This window comes from Sinohyriopsis cumingii, chromosome 7, assembly GCF_028554795.1.
Source record: "Sinohyriopsis cumingii isolate HCF-2022 chromosome 7, ASM2855479v2, whole genome shotgun sequence".
Taxonomy (NCBI): domain Eukaryota; kingdom Metazoa; phylum Mollusca; class Bivalvia; order Unionida; family Unionidae; genus Sinohyriopsis; species Sinohyriopsis cumingii.
Genome location: NC_142967.1, coordinates 60,383,556 through 60,407,728, shown reverse-complemented (window position 1 = coordinate 60,407,728; position 24,173 = coordinate 60,383,556). Strand labels below are relative to the sequence as shown.

General features: G+C 33.7%; 1 protein-coding gene across 3 annotated transcripts in view; it reads right to left on the bottom strand.

Moving 5' to 3' along the window:
• The window catches only part of LOC149795353 (uncharacterized), a 62,610-nt gene that overhangs the window by 6,985 nt on the left and 31,452 nt on the right, over window positions 1-24,173 (bottom strand). For all 3 annotated transcript variants that reach the window (XM_089965128.1, XM_089965127.1, XM_089965129.1), the window contains 6 exons: window positions 20,623-20,755; window positions 16,889-16,993; window positions 14,974-15,036; window positions 10,400-10,579; window positions 9,661-9,879; window positions 2,160-2,389 (listed from right to left, as the gene is read on the bottom strand). In XM_089965128.1, the coding sequence (XP_089821254.1) occupies window positions 2,160-2,389; window positions 9,661-9,879; window positions 10,400-10,579; window positions 14,974-15,036; window positions 16,889-16,993; window positions 20,623-20,755 (930 nt within the window). The remainder of the gene's footprint in view (window positions 1-2,159; window positions 2,390-9,660; window positions 9,880-10,399; window positions 10,580-14,973; window positions 15,037-16,888; window positions 16,994-20,622; window positions 20,756-24,173) is intronic.

Here is a 24,173-nt window from a genome sequence, read left to right as displayed (position 1 = left end):
AGATTAAAAGATGCAGAGTCGCAACATGGCAGCTTCTAGGTGAACACCAGCAAGCAGTGACAGTTGTTGTTGTTGTTGTTGTGGGATTTAATGCCATTTTTCAGCACACGATAGGCTATATATGGCGGCCAGTATTAATGGTGGAGGAAGAACCCAGGAAAACCTCACAAAGAACCACCGACCCACGAGAAGCTGCTGGCATGCTTTCTCACATACCTACATTGGCTGAATCTGAGACTCGAACCGGTGCAGACAGAGGTGAGATGGCAGTGATCCGTAATGGAGAATGTTTTAGACCACTCGACCACTCGGGGACCCAGCAGTGACAGTGAAAATCTATTGCCTTATATACCGGTAATTTCTTCTACTTCTTAGATTCTGAGAAGATGCTCATAATGTATGACTGAGATAAACTGAGACAAATTTTTTTATTAATTATCTCACTTAAGTGGTGACTGCTTCGGTGGCCTAGTGGTTAGATCATCTGCCTTGGATGCAGGAGGTCGTGGGTTCAATCCCCGGTCAAATAATCAGTGTTTCCCTTTACGCACATTTGTGCATCAGGGACACACGCTGGAGAAAATTGACGTACACATTTTGTTACCGTGCGTTTTTTTGATGCAAAGGATTTTCATAATATGATAATGATTTATTTAATACCCAATGCATTGGATGATGGATGGCATCGTATATACTTCGCGTATAGGCACTGACTGGTTTCCCACTTTGTTTGCTCCCTGCCTTGCACTCCTCTATTCGTATAGCAAAGTGCAACACAGGGAACATATAAAACAATGAACCAGACTAGCATAGGCAATGTTATGACGGAGTAGCTTCCCCTAATTTCGCAAGCTTCTCGCGATTTCCATCGAGCTCAGCAAGCTGTTCTAGATATTTAACATCAAGGCTCATTGCACTAAAAAGTGATCGCTAGATTAAAACGTCATGCACTAAAAAGCATTAGCGAAGAAAGTGAAAGAAGCAGAACACAAAAGAGTAACTGTGGATCTAACTTTAATGAAAAATGGAGAAAATTATTCCCTTGACTGGAATATTCATTATGATTACCAGTGTGACTAATAATTGCGTGATTGCAAAGACTGCAAAAGTGAATAATCCTTTCATGACAGGATTTTAGAATTTTTAAAAATAGGCCCTCGTTCGCCATAAGATATCTGGAGAACACATTATAACCTAAGACATTATTTCACAACATAGAAATCAGTAAACTTGCAGAGACAAATGCGTTATTTGGATTACAAAGTCAGCGGGTCATTGCAGATTTTGTTGGTTTTTAACTTTTACTGCAATAAAAGAAAGATCTTAAAGTTCAAGTGTAACTTATTAGAAAGAAGATGAATCACTATCCTCCTTGATATTTGGATAAGTGTGTTCTAGGACAAAGTACAATGAAACCTATGATAATACACATTTGATGAAAGGCAGTAAATTAACTCCCATTTGGTTAAAAAGATTTATTTGGCTTTTTGTATTGGCTTATATGTAATGTGTTGGGCTATAATATTGTTGAGGAGACTGTTAAAAGTATGACTTTAAAAGAAAAATGAACTAATAAAATTATTCTTTGAATGGACAATGCATTTGTTTGTTAATTGTGCATGTTGGTGTATTTGTATGTTTAGAGAAAGAGAGAGTATGTTGTGCAAGTTGCAGTATCCTATTTCAAGCTGAAAAAGTACGAGTCGTATGAAAATTTGTCAGTACATTTTTGACCCCAACATTTTTTATTTGACCCCCAGTTTTGACACCTAGAGGTTTTTTGTACCCTCAATTTTACACCCCTGGGGGATACACTGAATAATACCAAAGACTTACAAAAATGATACTAACAGCTGCCTCACTTAGTGCTCAGCATTAAGAGGTCAGTGTTAGGACTGGTCGGCCTGGTGTCAGGATAATGTGACTGGATGGGACATCATGCTACATGTCTGCAGCATGATGCCCCAGTGCTAGACATCACTATAAACTGCCACATTGCAGACATCGTAGCGATATGACTGAAAAATTGTTAAAGTCATGTTAAAAATCCAAAATCACATCACATCATTATGTCATCATTATACAGTTAATAATATCACAGGTGATGATGGACCACTCAAATACAGGAAAGAAAAGAAACTTTGTTTGACCTGACTTACCTCCTGTGCATTCATTCTGCCAATGAGATCATCGTTTAGGGGTGTGCTGGTGTAGGCCATGTCCACTTTTTTCTCTAAGCTGGTTATACATTGATTTATGTTCAGTTCTGAATCTGAGTACACTTGGATTGTGACTTGAGACATCTGGCTGCAAAAAAAAGTCGGTGTCCGTTGATGCTCAACAAGTCTACTTTGTGGCATGACCATATCTTGCCCATCACATCCAACATCTAAAAGATATAATGAACTTATTTAACAATACATCATTTATGGAATCAAACTGACAAGAAAGCTCCATCTTTGTATTGTTTATATTATTAAGATTCTACAGGACATCTACCATATATTCACTTATAAGCATGATCCAACTACAAACTGCACTAACCCAGTTACCAATGCATCATATCCAGCAGATTTGGGTCCCGGCAGTTTAGAAGGATTAATCAGTAAAACAAACTACACAGATCCGGATCTGCTGGCACATGACAGTTCTGGGTCTGTGTGGTTTGCAGTTGGATCTGACTTATAATCAATTTCTGACAGTGTCTGCCTAAATAATTCTACTTTAAACAATTTCCCATTCATTTTGGACTATTGTTACAATCAGTATTTTCCATATTGAATGTTGATGAGAACAAACTGAAACCATTCTTTTGTATGTACTGTTGACAACCATGTAACATGGTAATGGAGTGTTTGGCATCCAGACAATGCTTGCATGTCCTGTTGACAACCATGTAACATGGGACAACTGTGTTTGGCATCCAGAGAATGCTTGCATGTAGTGTTGACAACCATGTAACATGGGACAAGTGTGTTTGGCATCCAGGCAATGCTTGCATGTTACTGGGACAATTGTGTTTGGCATCCAGGCAATGCTTGCATGTTACTGGGACAACTGTGTTTGGCATTCAGACAATGCTTGCATGTTACTGGAACAATTGTGTTTCACATCCAGACAATGCTTGCATGTAGTGTTGACAACCATGTAACATGGGACAACTGTATTTGGCATCCAGAAAACTCTTGCTTGTACTGTTGACAACCATGTACCATGGGACAAGTGTTTCACATCCAGACATGCTTTTGGCAGGGCAACTAAAATCATGATAAAGACATTACAAGAATGTTTCAATGCAATACCAATGTCAGTGGTATTAGTGGCCATTGCAGTAGTACAGATACCAATGTCAGTGGTATCAGTGGCCATTGCAGTAGTACAGATACCAATGTCAGTGGTATTAGTGGCCATTGCAGTAGTACAGATACCAATGTCAGTGGTATTAGTGGCCATTGCAGTAGTACAGATACCAATGTCAGTGGTATTAGTGGCCATTGCAGTAGTACAGAGAACCATGACTATTAAATGAGGGACCATTGCAATTTTAATTTCATTGTCAAGAAATTGAAAATCATTCTCCAGCCTAATTTAGTGTAGTGTATGATTTAGTCTGAGCTCATTGTTGTGAAGCATATTTTAATTTGAATGCACTGTAAGACTTAGTCATGAGTTTGTTGTTCTCCAGCATAATTGAGTGTAGTGTAAGATTTGGTCATGAGATCATTGTTCTCCAGCATATTTGAGTGTAGTGTAAGATTTGGTCATGAGATCATTGTTCTCCAGCATATCTGAATGTAGTGTAAGATTTGGTCATAAAATCATTGTTCTCCAGCATAAATGAGTGTAGTGTAAGATTTGGTCATGAAATCATTGTTCTTCAGCATAACTTAGTGTAGTGTAAGATTTGGTCATGAGATCATTGTTCTCCAGCATAACTGAGTGTAGTGTAAGATTTGGTCATGAGATCACTGTTCTCCAGCATAACTGAGTGTAGTGTAAGATTTGGTCATGAAATCATTGTTCTCCAGCATAACTGAGTGTAGTGTAAGATTTGGTCATGAGATCATTGTTCTCCAGCATAACTGAGTGTAGGGTAGGATTTGGTCATGAAATCATTGTTCTCCAGCATAACTGAGTGTAGTGTAAGATTTGGTCATAAGATCATTGTTCTCCAGCATAAATGAGTGTAGTGTAAGATTTGGTCATGAGATCATTGTTCTCCAGCATAACTGAGTGTAGTGTAAGATTTGGTCATGAAATCATTGTTCTCCAGCATAACTGAGTGTAGTGTAGGATTTGGTCATGAAATCATTGTTCTCCAGCATAACTGAGTGTAGTGTAGGATTTGGTCATGAAATCATTGTTCTTCAGCATAACTGAATGTAGTGTAAGCAGAACTCAGGCCAGGATTAAGGTTATGAGGGGCCTAGAGCTAATAGGAAGGAAGGTTGCTCATCTGTTACTTCAATTTGCAATAGAAATATTTTTATTTTCAAAATTCCATGTCTTCCTAGCACATGCATTCACTTCTGGTAAGAAAACAAAAATAGAAATCTACTAACACATCCATTCCTCAGTTGGGAATGGGAAGTATAGCTGTTAACAATTTCACATATGCTTATTGATACAGACAAAATGAAGAGGGAAGTGGAGCTGTTCTCAATTTCAAAAATCTTCATGTATAGAGAAACAAGTGTCTATGCATGCCAGAGTGTTTTTGTGAGAGGGCATGTATTAAGGAGGGTCACTGTGGTATCAGATCAGTGTCCAGTTACATTATTAATCGAGTCTTTAAAGCTAAATAATTGTACATATTTCATAATACATGTTTCATTTGTTTGTTCCATAATAGATTTGAATTACCTATAAAAAATAGAGACATTTTCAGTTATTATTAGTAGTAGTAGCTGTAGTAGTAGTAGTAATATCTTTGTTTAGTCACTGTAACCTATTGCATACTCCATTCTGAATGCAACAGCCATAAACAGGCATCATTTGTGACCTGCAAAACCAGGCTAATGTGTAAAAATAGCAAACTTGCATCTGTATACTCTGCTTAAAATCCATGTGAATGCCTATATGTTGTTGTTGTAGGTTTTAATGCCATTTTTCAACACACGATAGGCTATACATGGCAGCCAGTAATAATGGTGGAGGAATTAAGAACCCGGGAAAACCCCGGAAAGAACCACCAACCCACGAGAAGCTACTGGCAAGCTTTATCACATACCCACATTGGCTGAATCGAGACTCGAATCCATGCAGACAGAGGTGAGATGGCAGTGATCCGTAACAGAAAGTGCTTTAGACCACTCGGCCACTCTCGGCCCCATGAATGCATATATAAATATATAAAGTGTATATAATGTTTGTGTGTACCTGACTGGAATATTAGATGTTTTGTTTTTTGGGGAGTTGGGAGGGGTTGATAGACATACTATTAAACCCCATATTCAACGTGACAAAAATATAAACTTTATTTAAATTGTTTACATTGTGCAGAATAGTGTTATCTGCATGATACATTTCTGCTTCAACAACTCAAGTGAATGGGTCCACAACCACTGACCACAGCACAGGCATGAGATAGATGGTCCAGGTTCTGGTCATCAACTGATGGAAAGCAACTCTTAATTATACATGAAAATTATAATCTCCACTGTCCACCAATACACTGGATATTTGTACATATTAGATCTAAAACAGTCAATAGACCCATTTCACCATATGTATGTCTGAAGAGTTGTCGCTCCTGATATCAATTATTAAAAATCAAAACTAGGCTATCACTGCTGGGTGCTGGTTGTTTACATTGACCAGGAAGTAAAGATCAATGTTGGCTATATTTGCTAAAGTCTGAAAAAAAAACATTTGTTTCCTAATAACCGAGTTGTTCCATCATTAGTTTTAACCAACAAATAGTTTTATTTTGGCAAAGGCTACATCAATAGACATTCCTGCTCCAGAAATAGGATGCTCAACTTCTACACACCCACAACTATTGTCATTAATATAAAGTACTTTTCATCTATCCTACAGGCTTGACCAGCAAATTAATATGCTCAATCTCTCAACCTCAACTTGTGCACCATTTTATGTTTTCTTCTTTGCATACGAGGCAGATCTTAACTGCACAAAGGATTTTTTTTACTTACGAAATGGAGGGAAATGGAATATAGGCATTTAAAATAAAGATATTATTTTGTTTTATACCTTTGAAATTAATACCATAAATATAAATACTGTGTTTGTCATAATAATAGTCAAGATATTGTAATAATTTACACGTGTTGACCATATTGTCTCAAATAGGAATAGGGGCTATTTTTGGACATTCATTAAATGGAAATGATTCAATATATAAATGTAAATACAGAAAAGAATCATCATAAACCATACATGTTTTCTTATTTTTCCAGCTATATTACTTTAGACATCATGCAAACATTAGTTTAATTAAATGTTAATGGTAAAAAGCAGTCATCAGTTTCAATGCTGTTGCATATTTATTTGTCTTGCAAACAGGAAAATTGACATGAAGAATGAAGCATTGACAAAAAAAAATAGTTGATGATTCTTAAATTAATCAGTCAAATCATGAACTTTAAAAAATATTTTCATTATTTAAGTTTAAGTTACAAATATTTTATTTCAAATGTTCCTAATTGTTACAGATGTAAATGCAACATGGAATGTCAGCATTATGAAATGGAAAAAATTTCTGTGAAAGTGACATTAGTTTGCAAAATGAAATCATAAACAAATAATGGTTAAATTATTATTTGAAACTAAATATTATGTTACTAATAAACTGATCTACTGTAAGCAGAATAATTAAACCAGTAACAGATACACATGTAATTCTATAACAGATTTTTAGTTTGTTATGGAAGTAAATGATGTATTTTTAATTAAGACATTTGGTAAAGGTAAGTAATGTGAAACATAATTTACTTAGTTACCTATCATACATACTTAATTTGTGTGGTGTGTGTGTGTTCTTGATGCTACTTGGCACCCACCTAAAACTGTTCCCAAGTCCCAAAATTATGTCATTTTTTTACAACACCATGTCACTGAATCAAAGGGTTATACTGAAGATGTATTATAAAAGAGGAATATTACAATTCCATTTCACACAAAACCTTTCCATTTTGCTCCATTTCGTAAAAAACTTCCATTGCACATTGAAGACCTGCCCTTGAAGTATATGATTTTATTGAATTTAGTTCCTTGTCATGACCATATTTAAGTGCCTCAGAATTCAAGGTCGAATATACAACACTTTTCACAAAACACTCCTTGGGTTGTTGCAGTTTATTACCTTCCCAAACTTATAAAGCTTTAGTTTTGTGTTATTTAACTGGATATTTAAAATAAAAATCAACATGGATTATGCAAACATTTGGTACATGGTTGATCTTGTATATATATATATATATATATATATATATATATATATATATATATATATATATATACATATATATATATATATATACATATATATCCCAGCAGTGAGTGTCTTGTTTTGGTATTTCAACATTGTGAGAGATAACAAGAAATCTTTATTTTCAAGTATGGCAAAACTGGCCTATTAAAGTTCATAAACTGACAACAGACTCTTAATACAAACTAAGTTGGCATGCCCTACTAACAAATTACTCCTTTAGTAAAGTTGGAGTTGATTCCTAGTTTTGTGGTTTTGATCATGTCTATTCCTGGAAGAAAAACACAAACTGAACTAAAGCTTCATTATAAGCTAGATTTTCGCTCATAAAATATGTTTTCACTGGTTAATTCCTGGAGCCAAATCCATAAATATATTTTCACTGGTTAATTCCTTGAGTCAAATCCATAAATATGTTTTCACTGGTTAATTTCTTGAGTCAAATCCATAAATATGTTTTCACTAGTTAATTCCTTGAGTCAAATCCTTAAATATGTTTTCACTGGTTAATTCCTTGAGTTAAATCCATAAATATGTTTTCACTGGTTAATTCCATGAGTCAAATCCATAAATATGTTTTCACTGGTTAATTAGTTGAGTCAAATCCATAAATATGTTTTCACTAGTTAATTCCTTGAGTCAAATCCATAAATATGTTTTCACTGGTTAATTCCTTGAGTTAAATCCATAAATATGTTTTCACTAGTTAATTCCTTGAGTGAAATCCATAAATATAAATATATTTTCACTGGTTAATTCCTCAGGACAGCAACTTAATATGTGAGTATATAGATCTTTGTTGGGGAGCTTCGGCAGATCAGTTGGTTGAGCATAAGACTAGTGATCCATAGGTCACAGGTTTGATACCTGCCTGCTACCTTGGAAAAGGCATTTCATTTCCATTTCTTATGCATGGTATGGCCAATAATGGGTAAAAATTGCCATTAAAACCAACAAAAACAGAAACAAACATCTTCATTGATAACAATGACTCAGTAAAATGCCATGTTGTACTTACTAAAGTACTCAAATAATTCTGATTAGTTTACTTGTATTTGACACTAATGAGATTTTGTCATAGGCTGCTTCAACACAAAAAGGGCAAAGACTCTAATAAAAATAGTGAGAGCAGTCAGTTATTTCCAAAAATGAGCATCAGGGCATGAAATGTATGGAAAACTCATGGTACTGAGTAACAAATGCAATGGATTATCCAGTTTATATTATACTAAATTTTTCACATATTAAAAACTTCAATATCTGGACAAGAAATTGTCTTTTTGATGCTATGTCATAATAACATTTACATTACTCAAGAGATATGGAAATTAAGGTGTGTGCTTCAGTGTAAAATTACCCCAATTTGGGAAAATCATCGACTGTGCGAATATTATAACATGTATGATTATAACATGCATGTACAATAGTTATCTTCAAAATATAGCAAACTTTATACCTTTTATTTTATAAAGAAAGAAGACTTAAAAAGTACACAGAAAAAAAAAACAAATTATCAAAGCTAACGGAATCCCTAAGGTTCCATATCACAGTTTTGTATTTTGCACAGGGTTATAAATTTATAAACTTCCACAGAAAGGATGTAGCTTGTCATTTTACCTACTGGATCTTACACTACTGAAATTAGAATCTGGAAATGCTTATGTCAGTGTAAATTATTTTTACTTAAGCAATCAAAGTTTGTCAGACATTACAAGTATCACACAGTTTAGTATGGTTCCACAGGCCTCAAATGCAAAACTATGCACTCATAGTGAATGCCCAGTTTTAGAAAGTAACAATGTTTCTTTTTGGTTTTAGATAAAATTAAAATTAGAAAGTTTTGCCCATCAGATTTTCTTCACATTTTGTCAATAGAAATGTGAGATTCTTAAATCTCCATACAAGTGTAGGTGTATTAAAATTCACTTGTCAGCACTGGGACAGGGCAAAAATGCTGAATTTCAGCTGTTTCAAGTGTATTTTCAAAGTTCACAAACTGGATTTAAACAAGCACAGAATAAGTCTGACTTAATACATTACAAAATTACCAGATACACAGAGAACATGCATTTTTTGTTGTACACCTTTTACCACAAAGACTGAACTTCAAGCAGATCATACATGTGTCAGAAAAATTAATTTTGTGAAATCTGAAAGAGCATAACATCAATCTGGGGGGATGAAATAATTCAACACAATAATTTAAATACCTCTGTGTCCATACCAGGTCCTAATTGTTTCTCCTGGTACTTTGTGGGAAACCTTCACCATTCCGTTTTTTATGGCTGGAATGAATTGTGGTTGTTTGTGGTAAACAACTACATTCACTTGCTGAACTTGATGGGTTTTTTGTTCATCATCAAAAGCTATCAAAGCCTCAAAAAACATCTCTGCAATTTTTTCCGCAGCAAATGGAGCATACCCAGCACCTACCAAAAGCAAACAGTTCTGATTCTGATAGATCTGAATTACTTCTGGGTGAGAATTTGTACATGAAATACACAGCTTTATGATGTAGAAACTGAAATATAATACCTCATCAATTAAACTAAGAGACTTTAAAAGTACCGTACCAGCTTTCATGTTTTGATATTAAAATAATATTTTTCATCTTATAACAGCACATAAAATAAGGCACTTTTTCCCCAGTACATTTACTAAATTTTAATGTCATGAAATACATTTTTATCTGTTCAACAAGCTTGACAATCAGTGAAAGTCAAATATGTTTCTCTGTAAATAGTTGAACCCAAATAAATGTTAACAGAAATATCTCATGCTCAAACTTTCTTATCACTGACTTTAATATTTTGTGCCAAATTGAATTTCTATACATTGAATCTTTCTGCAGATATTAAGCTAGAGAAAAACAGCTGGTGCATGCATGACTGAATGTGAGCAGGGGCAGACTTTCCAGTTTTGGTCATGCAGATATTAAAAGAAACTTACCTGTACCCAAAACTGGAAAAGCTATGGATGACAGGTTATTTTGACTGGCTTCCTCCAGACACTTCTTCATAACCCTTTTCCATCCTGTTAAAGTATCCTGAAACTTCACATGGAAAATCTTCTTGCATTTTAGTCCAAAGCAATCAGTCATCACAACCCCACTCTGTCGCAACTGTTTAACTGTGAATTAGCAAGTAAAATAAATAAATAAGACTTCTGCATCTTTAGCACTTATGTTTAAACATTAGCACTATCTGCACCAGATAAAATTCAAGCGCACTCAAAAGTGACCACTTAACAGATGATCCACTTTCTCTCAGCCCAAAGTTAATCCAAGCTAAATACTCCTCAGCTTTAAATTCCATTGATTTTGTGGAAATTTAAAACATAATGTATTATTGCTTTTAAAATAGTAATTTTTAAAATGATATTTCCAATAAAACAGGTAGATGATAAATACTGATTATGGTAATTTCATGCTGGTACAGCTTCTATTCTTATGTTTGTTTGTACACATCAGCTTGTGGTAAATATCTCACTGACCTGATCATCAGACAACAAATAAACAAGAGAAATGTATAAAACAGCACATAATATGGCCATTTTGATATCATTCCGAACAATTACATTGACCTTGATGTAGGGACCTGACCATTGTATAATGCAATATGGCTATCGTAACCAACACATTTTCTAGCTATGATACAAAGTTGTGCAAAGTTTCATTAAAATAAATCTCTCCAACTGTTTTAAAGTTATGAGCTAGACAAGTAAATGTTAATAAAGGGATGGATGGATGGATATAATATGATATGATATAATGTGCCTGTACCTGTCATAAGATGGCTACATATAAATAATTTAATTTAGCACATGTAGATTTTTAAACAGGGTTGGATTAAATAAATTTTGTAATTTTCAATAATGGGAAAATTCACCCTTCAAACTTGTTATGACTATATCAATCCTCATTGAATTTAAAGCAGTATACCAATTTTCAAAGTTATAACTATTCAGATAAACACAATACAGGCTGACATTTTTCTATCACAGGAATACATGATGTTCATACTCTGAAACAAACTTAATTAACTCCATCTCTCTTCTGGAAACATGGCACCTGCACATCTACCTGGTGATAATTATGGTTGGGATTAACAATGTTTCAACTCCAGTGAGGTAAATGGTTAGAAAATGGGTTCGAACCCCGGCCGAGTCATACCAAAGACTTATACAAAATGGTACAAGTAGTAGCCTCGATTGGCACTCAGGGTTAATAGGTTACTGTTAGGACTGGTTGGCCTGGTGTCAGGGTAAAGTGACTGGGTGGGACATGATGCCACATGTCTGCAGCATGACACCTCAGTGCTAGACATCGACTATCAACTGCCATACTGCAGACATCATAGCGATAAGATTGAAAAATTGTTTTAATTTTTTTTAAAGCTATTTTAAAAACACACACACACACGTTTCTATATATATTTTTTATAACACCTAATAATGTTTCCTTACCTTAAATATTTTCAACATGTTTTCTGTTTCTAATTTCATGGTGTTTGTTTTTTTGTAATCATATCTTTATGTGTTATCCAATGTTGTAAAGTGCTTAGAGCTTCTAATGATTAGGTGCTATATAAAGTCATTATTATTATTATTGTTATTATTATGTGAACGCACATTCCTTGGACTGATTCTATATTTTCTTTACTTACTAAATATTACTTACTAAATATTTGGCACTCTATTTATTAAGATGGATATCAAGCATAACAAATATGATTTATAAGAATTTCAAATTTTTATATGTAGTAAGTAAATTCTTCTTCACACACAAGTTATAGAAAATCTACAAAAGAATAACTTTTCTCAATCAAACTCCTGTAAATGATATGTAAGATATTGATGAGAGATCATTTATACATGAAAAATATACGATGACTCATTTCACAAACCCAGTCAAAAGACTGAACAAAGACAGAAATGATGTGTCATTTGATTAAATTGTCTCATCATTCACAGCAGGACAACTTTATTTTCTGTCAACCATTCCATTTAGAAAGTTAAAACGTTTTACACTGAGCTTAATCTAAAAAAGCTTAAAATAGACTTTAATCTTGTGTGTGGATATATGGATAGACACATGGTTAACCAATTGAGTGCCAAAGTGGTTGTTATGTTGAATTTTCACCAAGTTGGGCTTGACAAATAGCATAAACATTTGGTTTGTCTTTCAAACAAACATGATCGAACTGAGATATTATAGCCCTAACAGAGCATTAACAGGAAGTGTAAAGTTATGGTTACACATAAAAAATGCAGTGCTTTCTGTAAGAAAATGGCAAACCTCTTGTGTTGGAAAAAAAGAAAAATTTGTTAGGCTGATTGTGCTTACATTTTACAGACATATATTAAAAAATTGAACTCTATGGACTGAGTCTATATTTATACTTTTCTAATCCAGATATTCCCTGTAACTATAAAACTAATAAAGATATATATTAACAACAAGAATGGGTATCTCATAATCTGTACACAGTCTATCCTATGTTAAACTCATTCCTAACATGTGGCTGTGCAAAAGGATGGTTCTAAAAATAAAATGGAAATTTATAACAGAATTTATTTAATATATATTGTTTAAGTCCATTTTAAGTAAATTTCAGCCAAAATGTCTTAAAAATGTCACACACTCAGTGGGTTGGCTTCCATTTATCTCTAAACTTTTGATTTGTAGATTTGTATCCAAACCTGATATGGGAAGTCAGAATTATTGATATTTAGTATTCTGTTATAATATTATATTCATTCAGTTTTTTGTTGCTCTTGCTGCTTCTCTGCATGCAACAAGTTATTTGGTAAATGAGTGCATTCTGTGAACCATCTGTTGTTGTTGCTGTTGTTGTAGGGTTTAATGCCATTTTTCAGCACAAGATAGGCTATACATGGTGGCCAGTATAAATGGTAGAGGAAGAACCCAGAAAAGCCCTGGAAAGAACCACCAACCCACAAGAAGCTACTGGCAAGCTTTCTCACATAACCACATTAGTTGAATCTGAGACTCGAACTCACGCAGACAGAGGTGAGATGGCAGTGATCCATAACGGTGAGCGCTTTAGACCACTCGGTCACTTGGGGCCCCGAACCATCTGTTGTGAAATTCTGTTGATAATAACATATCTGCCAACCTTCTAGACAGTCTTGTGTGGTTTCCAAGACTCAAAAAATCCTGTCTCGAGGTCCCATGGGTAGGGGGGTTGGGAAAGTGGGCAAGAGGGGGGCAGGTGACCCCAAAAGTGACATCATCTAAATAAGAATAAGTTATCTGCTCTTAAAAGCATAAAGGAAATGACTAGAAATTCAAATTTGACTGCATAAAAAAATTAATGTTTTCTTTGAAGTCTTTAATACACTTTCAGGAAAAAATATTTTGTTAGACACAGTTCTGTAAAATATTATCATCAAACTTATATGATCACAACCAAACAAACATTAAATTTTTATTAAAAAAATGCATCTACCATATATACTTGCTTATAAGCAAACTTTTTTTTTACTGAAAATATTTATTGATGTAGAAAAGGGGTTATCTTATAAGTGTGACAAACAAAAAATATTATAACCTAGTGGTAAAGTTGGAAACTTGAGATGTTTGCAGTACACAAAAATAATATGAATTCAAATATTTTTTTGTTTTTATGCCACTATTCTCATTCAAAAATGCACATTGTTGATCTGTGATGGTCTAACCTTTTAATTGCCTCTAAGCAATGAACTTTAATAAATGCCCTGAAATGATAGTTTTCCATATTCAGCATTAAGAATGACTCTTTTCAGGTCAGACAGGTTACAGACATATACTGCAGTGTCAAGAAAGCTCTCTCTCTCTCTCTCATTACTGAAAATTGTGTTTTTGGAAAAACAACCATGTCTGTGGGATTGGGAGTCAAAATTTGTATTTTATGCATGACATATTGTGTTATGGCAGGCATGAAATAATTTCAACAGAAATATGCAACATGACATAAAGACTTGCATTTTTACTATCTGTATTAACTAATTACATTTAAAAGTCATGCACACAATTAAACAAAATCAAAGGAACACATCTGAACCATAATTTATTAACTAATTATTTTAATCAGGAAGTGAAGTCATAAATATAAATTATTTTCCATGCAGATAATGTTACATATGTAATAAAGTTACCCTTATCTTGGCATTCCGTTATATATATAAATTATTTTCCATGCAGATAATGTTACATATGTAATAAAGTTACCCTTATCTTGGCATTCCGATATACATATAAATTATTTTCCATGCAGATAATGTTACATATGTATTAAAGTTACTCTTATCTTGGCATTCCATTATACATATAAATTATATTCCATGCAGATAATGTTACATATGTATTAAAGTTACCCTTATCTTGGCATTCCGTTATACATATAAATTATTTTCCATGCAGATAATGTTACATATGTTTTAAAGTTACCCTTATCTTGGCATTCTGTTATACATATAAATTATTTTCCATGCAGATAATGTTACATATGTATTAAAGTTACCCTTATCTTGGCATTCCTTCTCCAGATCTGGACATGTTTGCTTCAACAAAACAGAAACACCACCTACAATTCACAAAACAGGTTTCATTTCAGTTATTGAGTTTTTTTTATTGATCTTATCAGGTCAACAAGTCCTTGCAAACTTAATCATAGTAAATACTTGATCAGTCCAATTCACTGACGTCACTCCAGTAATGATGTCTGATCTCACTAAGACTGGTGATTTCAGAGTCAATTGCTACAAGTCCAAATATTATAATGGGTGATTTCAGAGTCACTTGCTACAATCCAAATATCATTATGATGGGTGATTTCAGAGTCAATTGCTAAAAGTCTATATATCATTATGATGGGTGATTTCAGAGTCAGTTGCTACAATCCAAATACCATTATCATGGGTGATTTCAGAGTCAATTGTTAAAAGTCAAACTACCATTATGATGCGCTATTTCAGAGTCATTTGCTATAATTCCAGATATCATTATGATGGGTGATTTCAGAGTCAGCTGCTAGAAGTCCAAATATCATTATGATGGGTGATTTCAGAGTCAATTGCTAAAAGTCCAAATATCATTATGATGAGTGATTTCAGAGTCAATTGCTTAAAGTCCAAATATCATTATGATGGGTGATTTCAGAGTCAATTGCTACAAGTCCAAACATTATAATGGGTGAGTTCAGAGTCACTTGCTACAATCCAAATATCATTATGATGCATGATTTCAGAGTCAATTGCTAGAAGTCCAAATATCATTATGATGGGTGATTTCAGAGTCAGTTGCTGTAAGTCCAAATATCATTATGATGTGTGATTTCAGAGTCAATTACTAAAAGTCCAAATATCATTATGATGCGTGATTTCAGAGTTAATTGCTACAAGTCCAAATATTATAATGGGTGAGTTCAGAGTCACTTGCTACAATCCAAATATCATTATGATGGGTGATTTCAGAGTCAGTTGCTATAAGTCCAAATATCATATTATGATGGGTGATTTCAGAGTCAATGACTAAAAGTCCAAATATCATTATGATGTGTCATTTCAATGTCAATTACTAAAAGTCCAAATATCATTATGATGCATGATTTCAGAGTTAGTTGCTTGAAGTCCAAATATCATTATGATGTGTGATTTCAGAGTCAATTACTAAAAGTCCAAATATCATTATGATGGGTGATTTCACTGACGTCACTCCAGTAATGATGTCTGATCTCAATATGATTGGTGATTTCAGAGTCAATTGCTAAATGTCCAAATCTCATCATGATGGGTGATTTCAGAGTCAGCTGCTACAATCCAAATATCATTATGATGGGTGATTTCAGAGTCAACTGTTAAAAGTCAAAATATCATTATGATGCGTGATTTCAGAGCTGGTTGCTATAATTCCAAATATCATTATGATGGGTGATTTCAGAGTCAATTACTAAAAGTCCAAATATCATTATGATGGGTGATTTCAGAGTCAATTGCTAAAAGTCCATATATCAATATGATGGGTGATTTCAGAGTCAGTTGCTACAATCCAAATACCATTATCATGGGTGATTTCAGAGTCAATTGTTAAAAGTCAAACTACCATTATGATGTGCTATTTCAGAGTCATTTGCTATAATTCCAGATATCATTATGATGGGTGATTTCAGAGTCAATTGCTAGAAGTCCAAATATCATTATGATGGGTGATTTCAGAGTTAGTTGCCATAATTCCAAATATCATTATGATGGGTGAGTTTTATAAATAATTTATTTTATTTCAGAAAACTATACCATAGAATCTCATCAAACAAAACAATTTTAGACGACTCTACTATTTAACAAATTTTTTTTTTTCACAACAAACTTCATCAGAAACATGTAACATTTAATCAATGGTCATTTCAAGTCAAATTCAACAAAAAGATTTAATCTTACCATGAAATGAAAAATCTGCACCAACACTGTTAACAATGGCATCTGTTGTCTCATTTAAGATATCTCCTGTGTAGACTTTTACTTTCATTTTGCCAACTGTGCAAACTGCATTAAAAAGAGATACTTAACTCTGCCAGTGGCTACATACTTTTACATTCAATTTTGTCTCAGACTTGACATGTATTTTATCCCTCAAGGTCAACTCGAAAAATAATTATATATAATTCTTGTCAACCTCAAGTCCTTTAGATAATAACAATAATAATAATAATGATAATAATAACACTTGATTTATAGAGGGTGGCTCATTAGTCAAGGACTATTCTCCCTTGAGGCCCTATTAAGGAGAGTATAACATTGTGCATTATATGAAAGATAGCAATAATTACTGTTTATTTTAACACGTTTAGTATTAAAATACTAAATTCCATTATCTAACAGAAACACATACATGCTCATGATATCTCTTCTTAAATACTGTACTATTTTCAGCAGATTTTACATGTAGTGGAAGGTTGTTCCACAGAACTGTACCAGGGTATTGGAAGCTCTTTTTAAATTGCTCTGTTCTTGGTTTTGGTGCTAGAAGGTTTCCATGTGATATTGATCTCAACTGGTATTGTGTTGAAAACAGCCTGAATAAGTCCTGAAGATACTCTGGTGCAGTTCCATATAGACACTTTTGTACAAGAACTGCCTTGTGAAAATCTATCCTTTCATATACATAGTCAACCACCTGAGTTCTGTAAACAAAGCTTTTGAAGGATGATCAATAGCTGTATCTAAAATTATGCATGCTGCTCGTTTCTGAAGTTTATAAATCCTGTCAAGCTCAGATTTAGCACAGTTTCCCCATACATTTGAACAATAATCCATTGTTGGAAGAATAAATGACTTGTAGTATAGATTGTGAGTTTCCATAGGTAAATATTTCTTGATTTTGCTGAGTAGGGCAATTCTGGATGACAGTGTTTTACAAAGCTTATCAATATGGTCATCCCATTGTAAATTATTATCTACAGACACACCTAAAAGCTTTTCATGTTTAACTTTTTCTAACTGATGGTTATTTATTGCAAGAAATAGTTCTGGGTTCCCTAAATTGTGTAGCCTTTGTTATTATCCTCAAAATCATACATTTTGTTTTACCTTCAATAATTACCAGCCTATTTTGTTGTGCCCAGTTTTGGACTCTGATAAGGTCCGAGTTTAATCTTGTTTGGATAACTTCAGTGTCAGAACTAGATGTATACAACTAGGTTGCATTGTCTGTAAACAAATCTGTATTTGTGGATTCATTATTTAATGGTAGATCATTGATATGGATAAGAAAGAGGAGAGGGCCCAAAACTGAGCCTTGAGGGACCCCTGAATGAATAGTGTGAGTTTGAGAGCTAATATTGCCAATGCTTTCTTGTTGAGACCTTTGGATTATGTATCATCTAAACCAGTTTAAAGAAGGATTGTCAAACTTGTAACAGTTCAACTTTTGCAGCAGAATTTCATGATCAACAAGATCAAAAGCTTTCTTGAAGTCAAGGAAAACAATCCCAGTCATATGTCCATTATCCATTTCCTTCAGCCAAAGATCAATTAATCTGGTAAGTTCTGTTTGGCATGAGTGGTACTTTCTAAATCCTGAGTGCACTTTATGAAATAGAGAGTAATTTTCCAAAATTTTATACACTTGAATGACTTGCATTTCAGATAATTTTCACAATACAGGTAGAATTGATATTGGTCTGTAATTCCCTGGATCCACCTTTTCTCCTTTCTTAAAGATAGGTGTAACCTTTGCACATTTCAATGTTTCTGGAAAATTACCACACATTATACTTAAGTTTATGATATGCATTAATGACTTTGTTATTACTGATGCAGCAATTTTAAGAATTTGTGGACATGAAATACCATGTAAATCAGAGGATTTATGAATAGTCACCTTAATGAGCATACCAAAAACATCAGCTTCACTAACATTATCTACTGAAGGATCATTATCATCAGGAATTTTAGCTCTTATAAATGATAGAAGAGCATCAAGTTCAATTTAGATGTTAGTCTGGTTCTGAATGCTGTTACTGGAGATGCTTGTGAAAAAATTGTTGAACAATTCCACAATTTCCTTATCAGACATTGCTATGTCATCATTTTGCTCAGTCTAGGAGGAAAACAGCTGTTCTTGGGTGAGTTCAGCTCTTTTAGATTCTTCCACAATGTCTTAGTACTCTTACTTTCATAAATAGCCTGTTTACATCATTCTTCTTTTGCCTTATCTATCAGGTGCTTAGCTTTATTCCCCCATTTTCTATAGTTTTTCATGTCTTTTTTCTTGTGGAAATTATCGCTTTGGTGCCTAGCCTGATTGATCTCAGTGGTAATCCATTTGGGTGTAGTTTATGGCATTTAACATTTTTTTTGTTTAATTTGGGGCACGTTTGTCTAAGGTTACACTGAACATCCGATACCATTTGTCTAAGGCAGTGTTGACATCAGCTATATTGCAGACTGAGTGGAAGGGTTTGCAAATTAAATTATTTAAGAACTTTTTGTTATCAAACTGTTTAAAGTCCCTTTATCATATTTCAATATTCTGACCATTTAGATGATTTGGGAACCATTGTCTAGTTGTTGTTGTTGTTGTTGTTGTTCTAGGGTTTAACGCCATTTTTCAGCACAAGATAGGCTATACATGGCGGCCAGTATAATTGGTGGAGGAAGAACCCTGGAAAACCCACATTGTCTAGTTATACAGACTGGGTAGAGGTCACTCAGTGTGTACACTGGCACACTAATTTCACTTATGTTTTCAGGTTTATTAGTATAGACATGATCAATGATAGTAGCACTCTTATCTGTTACTCTAGTTGGGGTGTTAATTAATTGAGTAAAATTGTAAGTTTCAAAGTTACTTATCCATGTTAATGGTGGTGTTTTCATGTAGTCAATGTTAACATAATTTTTAATCTTTGATACCTGAAAATCCTATGTACCTAATTACTATAAATTTTTATTGCATCATTTATGAATAATTGCATTTATACGTATGACTTATAAAAGTTAGAACATGTCTTAATTGCCTCTGATACATATGTGGATTGTCATGACATATAACAAAACATGGAAATGGCTAAAGGTAAAGAACAAGGAATTCATTAATGTAGAGATAATAATGCAGAGAAATTGTGAAACATGGTCTCACAGAAATTAATGAAAGTGACATGACCAATGCTCAAAATTCAAAGATTAAAAATTATGATTTAAATCAAAACCTCCATAACTGACCTTTAATTTGTAGACACAAATCTTCATGAAACTATATCTTAATAAAGTTTAAATTTTGTAAGTTTCACCTCCAGCTTTAATATTTTTTTTAAATTTACAAAGTTCAGCCATGCTTTGGAAAAAAAAGTTTTAATCTACTTTTTTACTCATTAAATTAGAAACCCAAAATATGAAGTCATTCATAGGTACCTGTATTGAAATATGCAGCAACTGTATTAATAACTGAGGAAGGATTACGACAAACGTTGATGTTTTCACATAAAGCAAATATAGAAAATTATTGTTTTAAGACCAATTTTTCATTCCCATGAAGAAAATTAAACTTCATTTTTTTTTGCTTTATCAATAGCAATATTTGTTTATAATGACCTCAGTTGTTATGTCCTATTCTTATTGTTATATATGATATAGTTTCAACAGAGCAAATGGAAACTGAATAAAAATGTTACCTGAATCATCACTGGGATCAGTTATAATACAAGAACTGTTTTTTGGCAGTGTTTTGACATCCTCTACAGAAAGTGACCTTTGCAGTCTGATGTTGACATTAGGGATAATTCCTTTAAGTTGCTCTTGGAACGCCTTCAATATAAAAACAATTTTAAATATCTGCACTATTTTAGTTTGGATTTCACCTTCCCTTTGAGCTAAATTCAGGATTCAAAACCTTCACCATCATCTACTTATCCTCAAAAGATTGTGTTCAATGTCATCAATGAAATTTGGGTTACAAGGCAAAGTTCATATTGAAAATGTTACCAATCGCTACAATCCTCCATCTTCACTCAGAGTTAACATCTTACTGTCAACTAATCGAGGTAAAATATGATGCCTCATATGATCACTCTCTTTCTAACAGTGTAGATGGAGCTCTGAACATGAACAGATGGATGAAACTGACACCCTGAAGGATGGATGAACATCACAGACTTATATTAGTTGAAAACAATAAATTATCTCGATGAGGTTAAAGAGCAAATTATTCCAGCTCCAAAAGAAAATCCATGCCCTCTCATCACCACCAATACCACCACCATGTGAAAATTAAATGGTCAGTCACTAGCCAGTCAAAATATTAACAAGAGTGGTGTATAAATATGCACAACTTGAATAATGAAGTGGCACTAACTGCATTTGTCTGCCTGATATTGCTCTCTAAAAGCTATGAACTTGGTAATTTGTAGCCATTACACATATGCAGTTACATATTGGCAACAGGCATTCATTTTTTTCAAATATTTTTTTTAATTCTGATTTTCCATTGAAGTTGTCTCTAAAGCCTTCAAGAGAAATAGGGAAGCAAGTGAGAGGTAAAGAAAAAGAAGTTTGAAAAATACCTGGGTAGAGTTTGGCAGGTGGAAATTATACTCATTCTGTGTTTCAAACATTATGTATGCTTGCCCTGCATTCAACATATCCACACTCTGTATCAATGAGTGTGATTTGCAAATCACCACAAAGACTTTAATAATAATTCCCTAGACCTAATAAATAATGAAAACTAGAACTATTAGTGATGTGTGCATCATCAAGGGCCACACTAATTACTAGGTGCTTGGCAGGACCTTAAGCAGAAGTTGCAACGTTTGGAGAAGATGGGCATTCAAGAGCCATAACTCTTCAAATATTATTCTTAATAGTGGAAATCTAACTAATTCAAGGTCTCATCAATATCAACAAGCAAGAAAACTTAAACTGAAATCCAATATTCCATAGTGAACTTATGATGCTGAAAGAAAAGTTAGAAGGACAGACAAGCAGGGTCTGTAACTCTAAAAATGATAATGTAGAATATTTAAACTTAAACTCATTCAAGGTCTCATAAATATAAAAATCCAAGTCAAATCTTAATGAAAGCCAAAAGAACTAAGTAAAGTAATGCTGTGGAAGCCAAAGTCTTTATGATAGGCAATAAGGGGTTATAACTCTTGTGAATGATCTTGTGGAATGCTGGAAATAAAGCTCATTCAAGGCTTCATTAGTATGAAGCTACATGTCAAATTGACATCACATGAAGTACAGTCAAGTGAAACCAAATTCAAAAGGATAGACTATCATGGGCCATAACTTCTGCAAACAATATTTGGGAACACTCAAAATCAACCTTACTCAGGCATCATTATAAATCTGCAAACCAAACTTAGTTAAAATCCTTCAAAGATTAAACAAAATAATGCTGTGGAATTTCAAAATAAGTAAGGATAGAACAGCAACTGGGGGTCATAACTTCAATAAATGATGGATGTATGAAATTAAACGCATTTAAGGAGTCCTCAATATACAACTTCATTTTAAATGTAGCTGAAATTCAACAAAGCTCAGTAAAGTTATGCTGCAAAACCCAAAGCAGCATGATGGGTAATCTGGGGCCATAACTTCTGTAAATGTTAATGTCAAAGGCTGGAAATCAAATTCATCCAAAAGCTCATGCCAAATATGGCTGAAATGAGACACATTTTCATGAAGTTATCTTGTGGAAATTGAATTGTTGTTGTTGTTGTTGTTGTTGTAGGGTTTAATGCCATTTTTCAGCACACGATAGGCATAAGAGACAATGTTTATACTAAATTTCATTGTAGTATATGTTGACTGGTTTTTAAGCTATACCAGTTACAAGCAACATTAAATGTGAAGTCATCAAGTTTATTGTCAAGGGCCTAACTCTTCAAAAATGAAGTTGATGAGACAAAGCTCAAAACATTCATTTTAATCTAGATGATGAACATGGTAAATTACGTCAGAATACGCTGAATCAGCTAATGCTGATCAGAAAGATTTGGAGATCAGATCAAAATGGGTTTTAACTCCATCAAAACTGATCCAAAATAGGCAAAACCTTTAGAAGACATATCTACATGTCAGTAGGCTATTAACCTATCAAATCACATTCAAGTATGTGTATAGTAGTTACAGAATGAACAGACAGACAGACATAAATGGACAGAAAATATGCTCTCTATTGTGCTCATACATCTCAATTCTGGGTCCAAAATGTAAATTTTAAAATCAGCGTAACATTACTTAGAGTGTTCATCATAATCAGATGCACCATCTTAAGGATCACATGAGGTTGTTTGTCATCATTATTATCAGCAGTCATTGCATCTTAAGGATCACATGAGATTGTCATCATCATTATTATTATCATCAGACATTGCATCTTAAGGATCACATAAGGTTGTTTGTCATCATTATTATCATCATCAGTCATTACATCTTAAGGATCACATGATGCTATTTATCATCATCATCATAATTATCATCCGTCACTGCATCTTAAGGATAACAGGAGGTTGTCATCAACATTATCATCATCATCAGTCACTGCATCTTAAGGATCACATGAGATTGTTTGTCATCATAACTATCATCATCAGTCATTGCATCATAAGGATCCCATGAGGCTATTTATCATCATCATCATAATTGTCATCAGTCATTGCATCTGAAGGATCACATGAGGTTGTTTGTCATCATCATTATCATCATCAACAACTGCATCTTAAAGATCACATGAGGTTGTTTGTCTCATTATCATCATCAGTCATTGCATTTACGCCGGTTTTCATAGTGCCACCTTTGGGGAAAACCCCCTATTAGATACTACATTCATTTCTGCGAATGACAATTACTTTCAGATCACGTGGTCACTGTTTATGCACTGGTCAATATCTGCTATTTAAAGTAACTGGGTCGTAATCTCCACTCTCCAAAATGGCAGTTGCGGATTTCATTCAGTACTTACTAAGTTTTCATTATTATAATCACAACTATGAAAGATTCAATAACTTAGGTAAAGGCTCTGATATTGACGTAGGCAGCAATTAGTTTTTATAAATTATCAAATTCAGATGACATAGTGATGTAGACGCAGATGAAAAACTTGTAAATTTCGAGTATGAGAAATGGCAGCTATGGTTGGTCACGTGGCCTCACTGACATGACAATGAACGAGTTCTCTCACGTTTTTAAAGCACATAAAAAATTCTTCAGTGAAAAA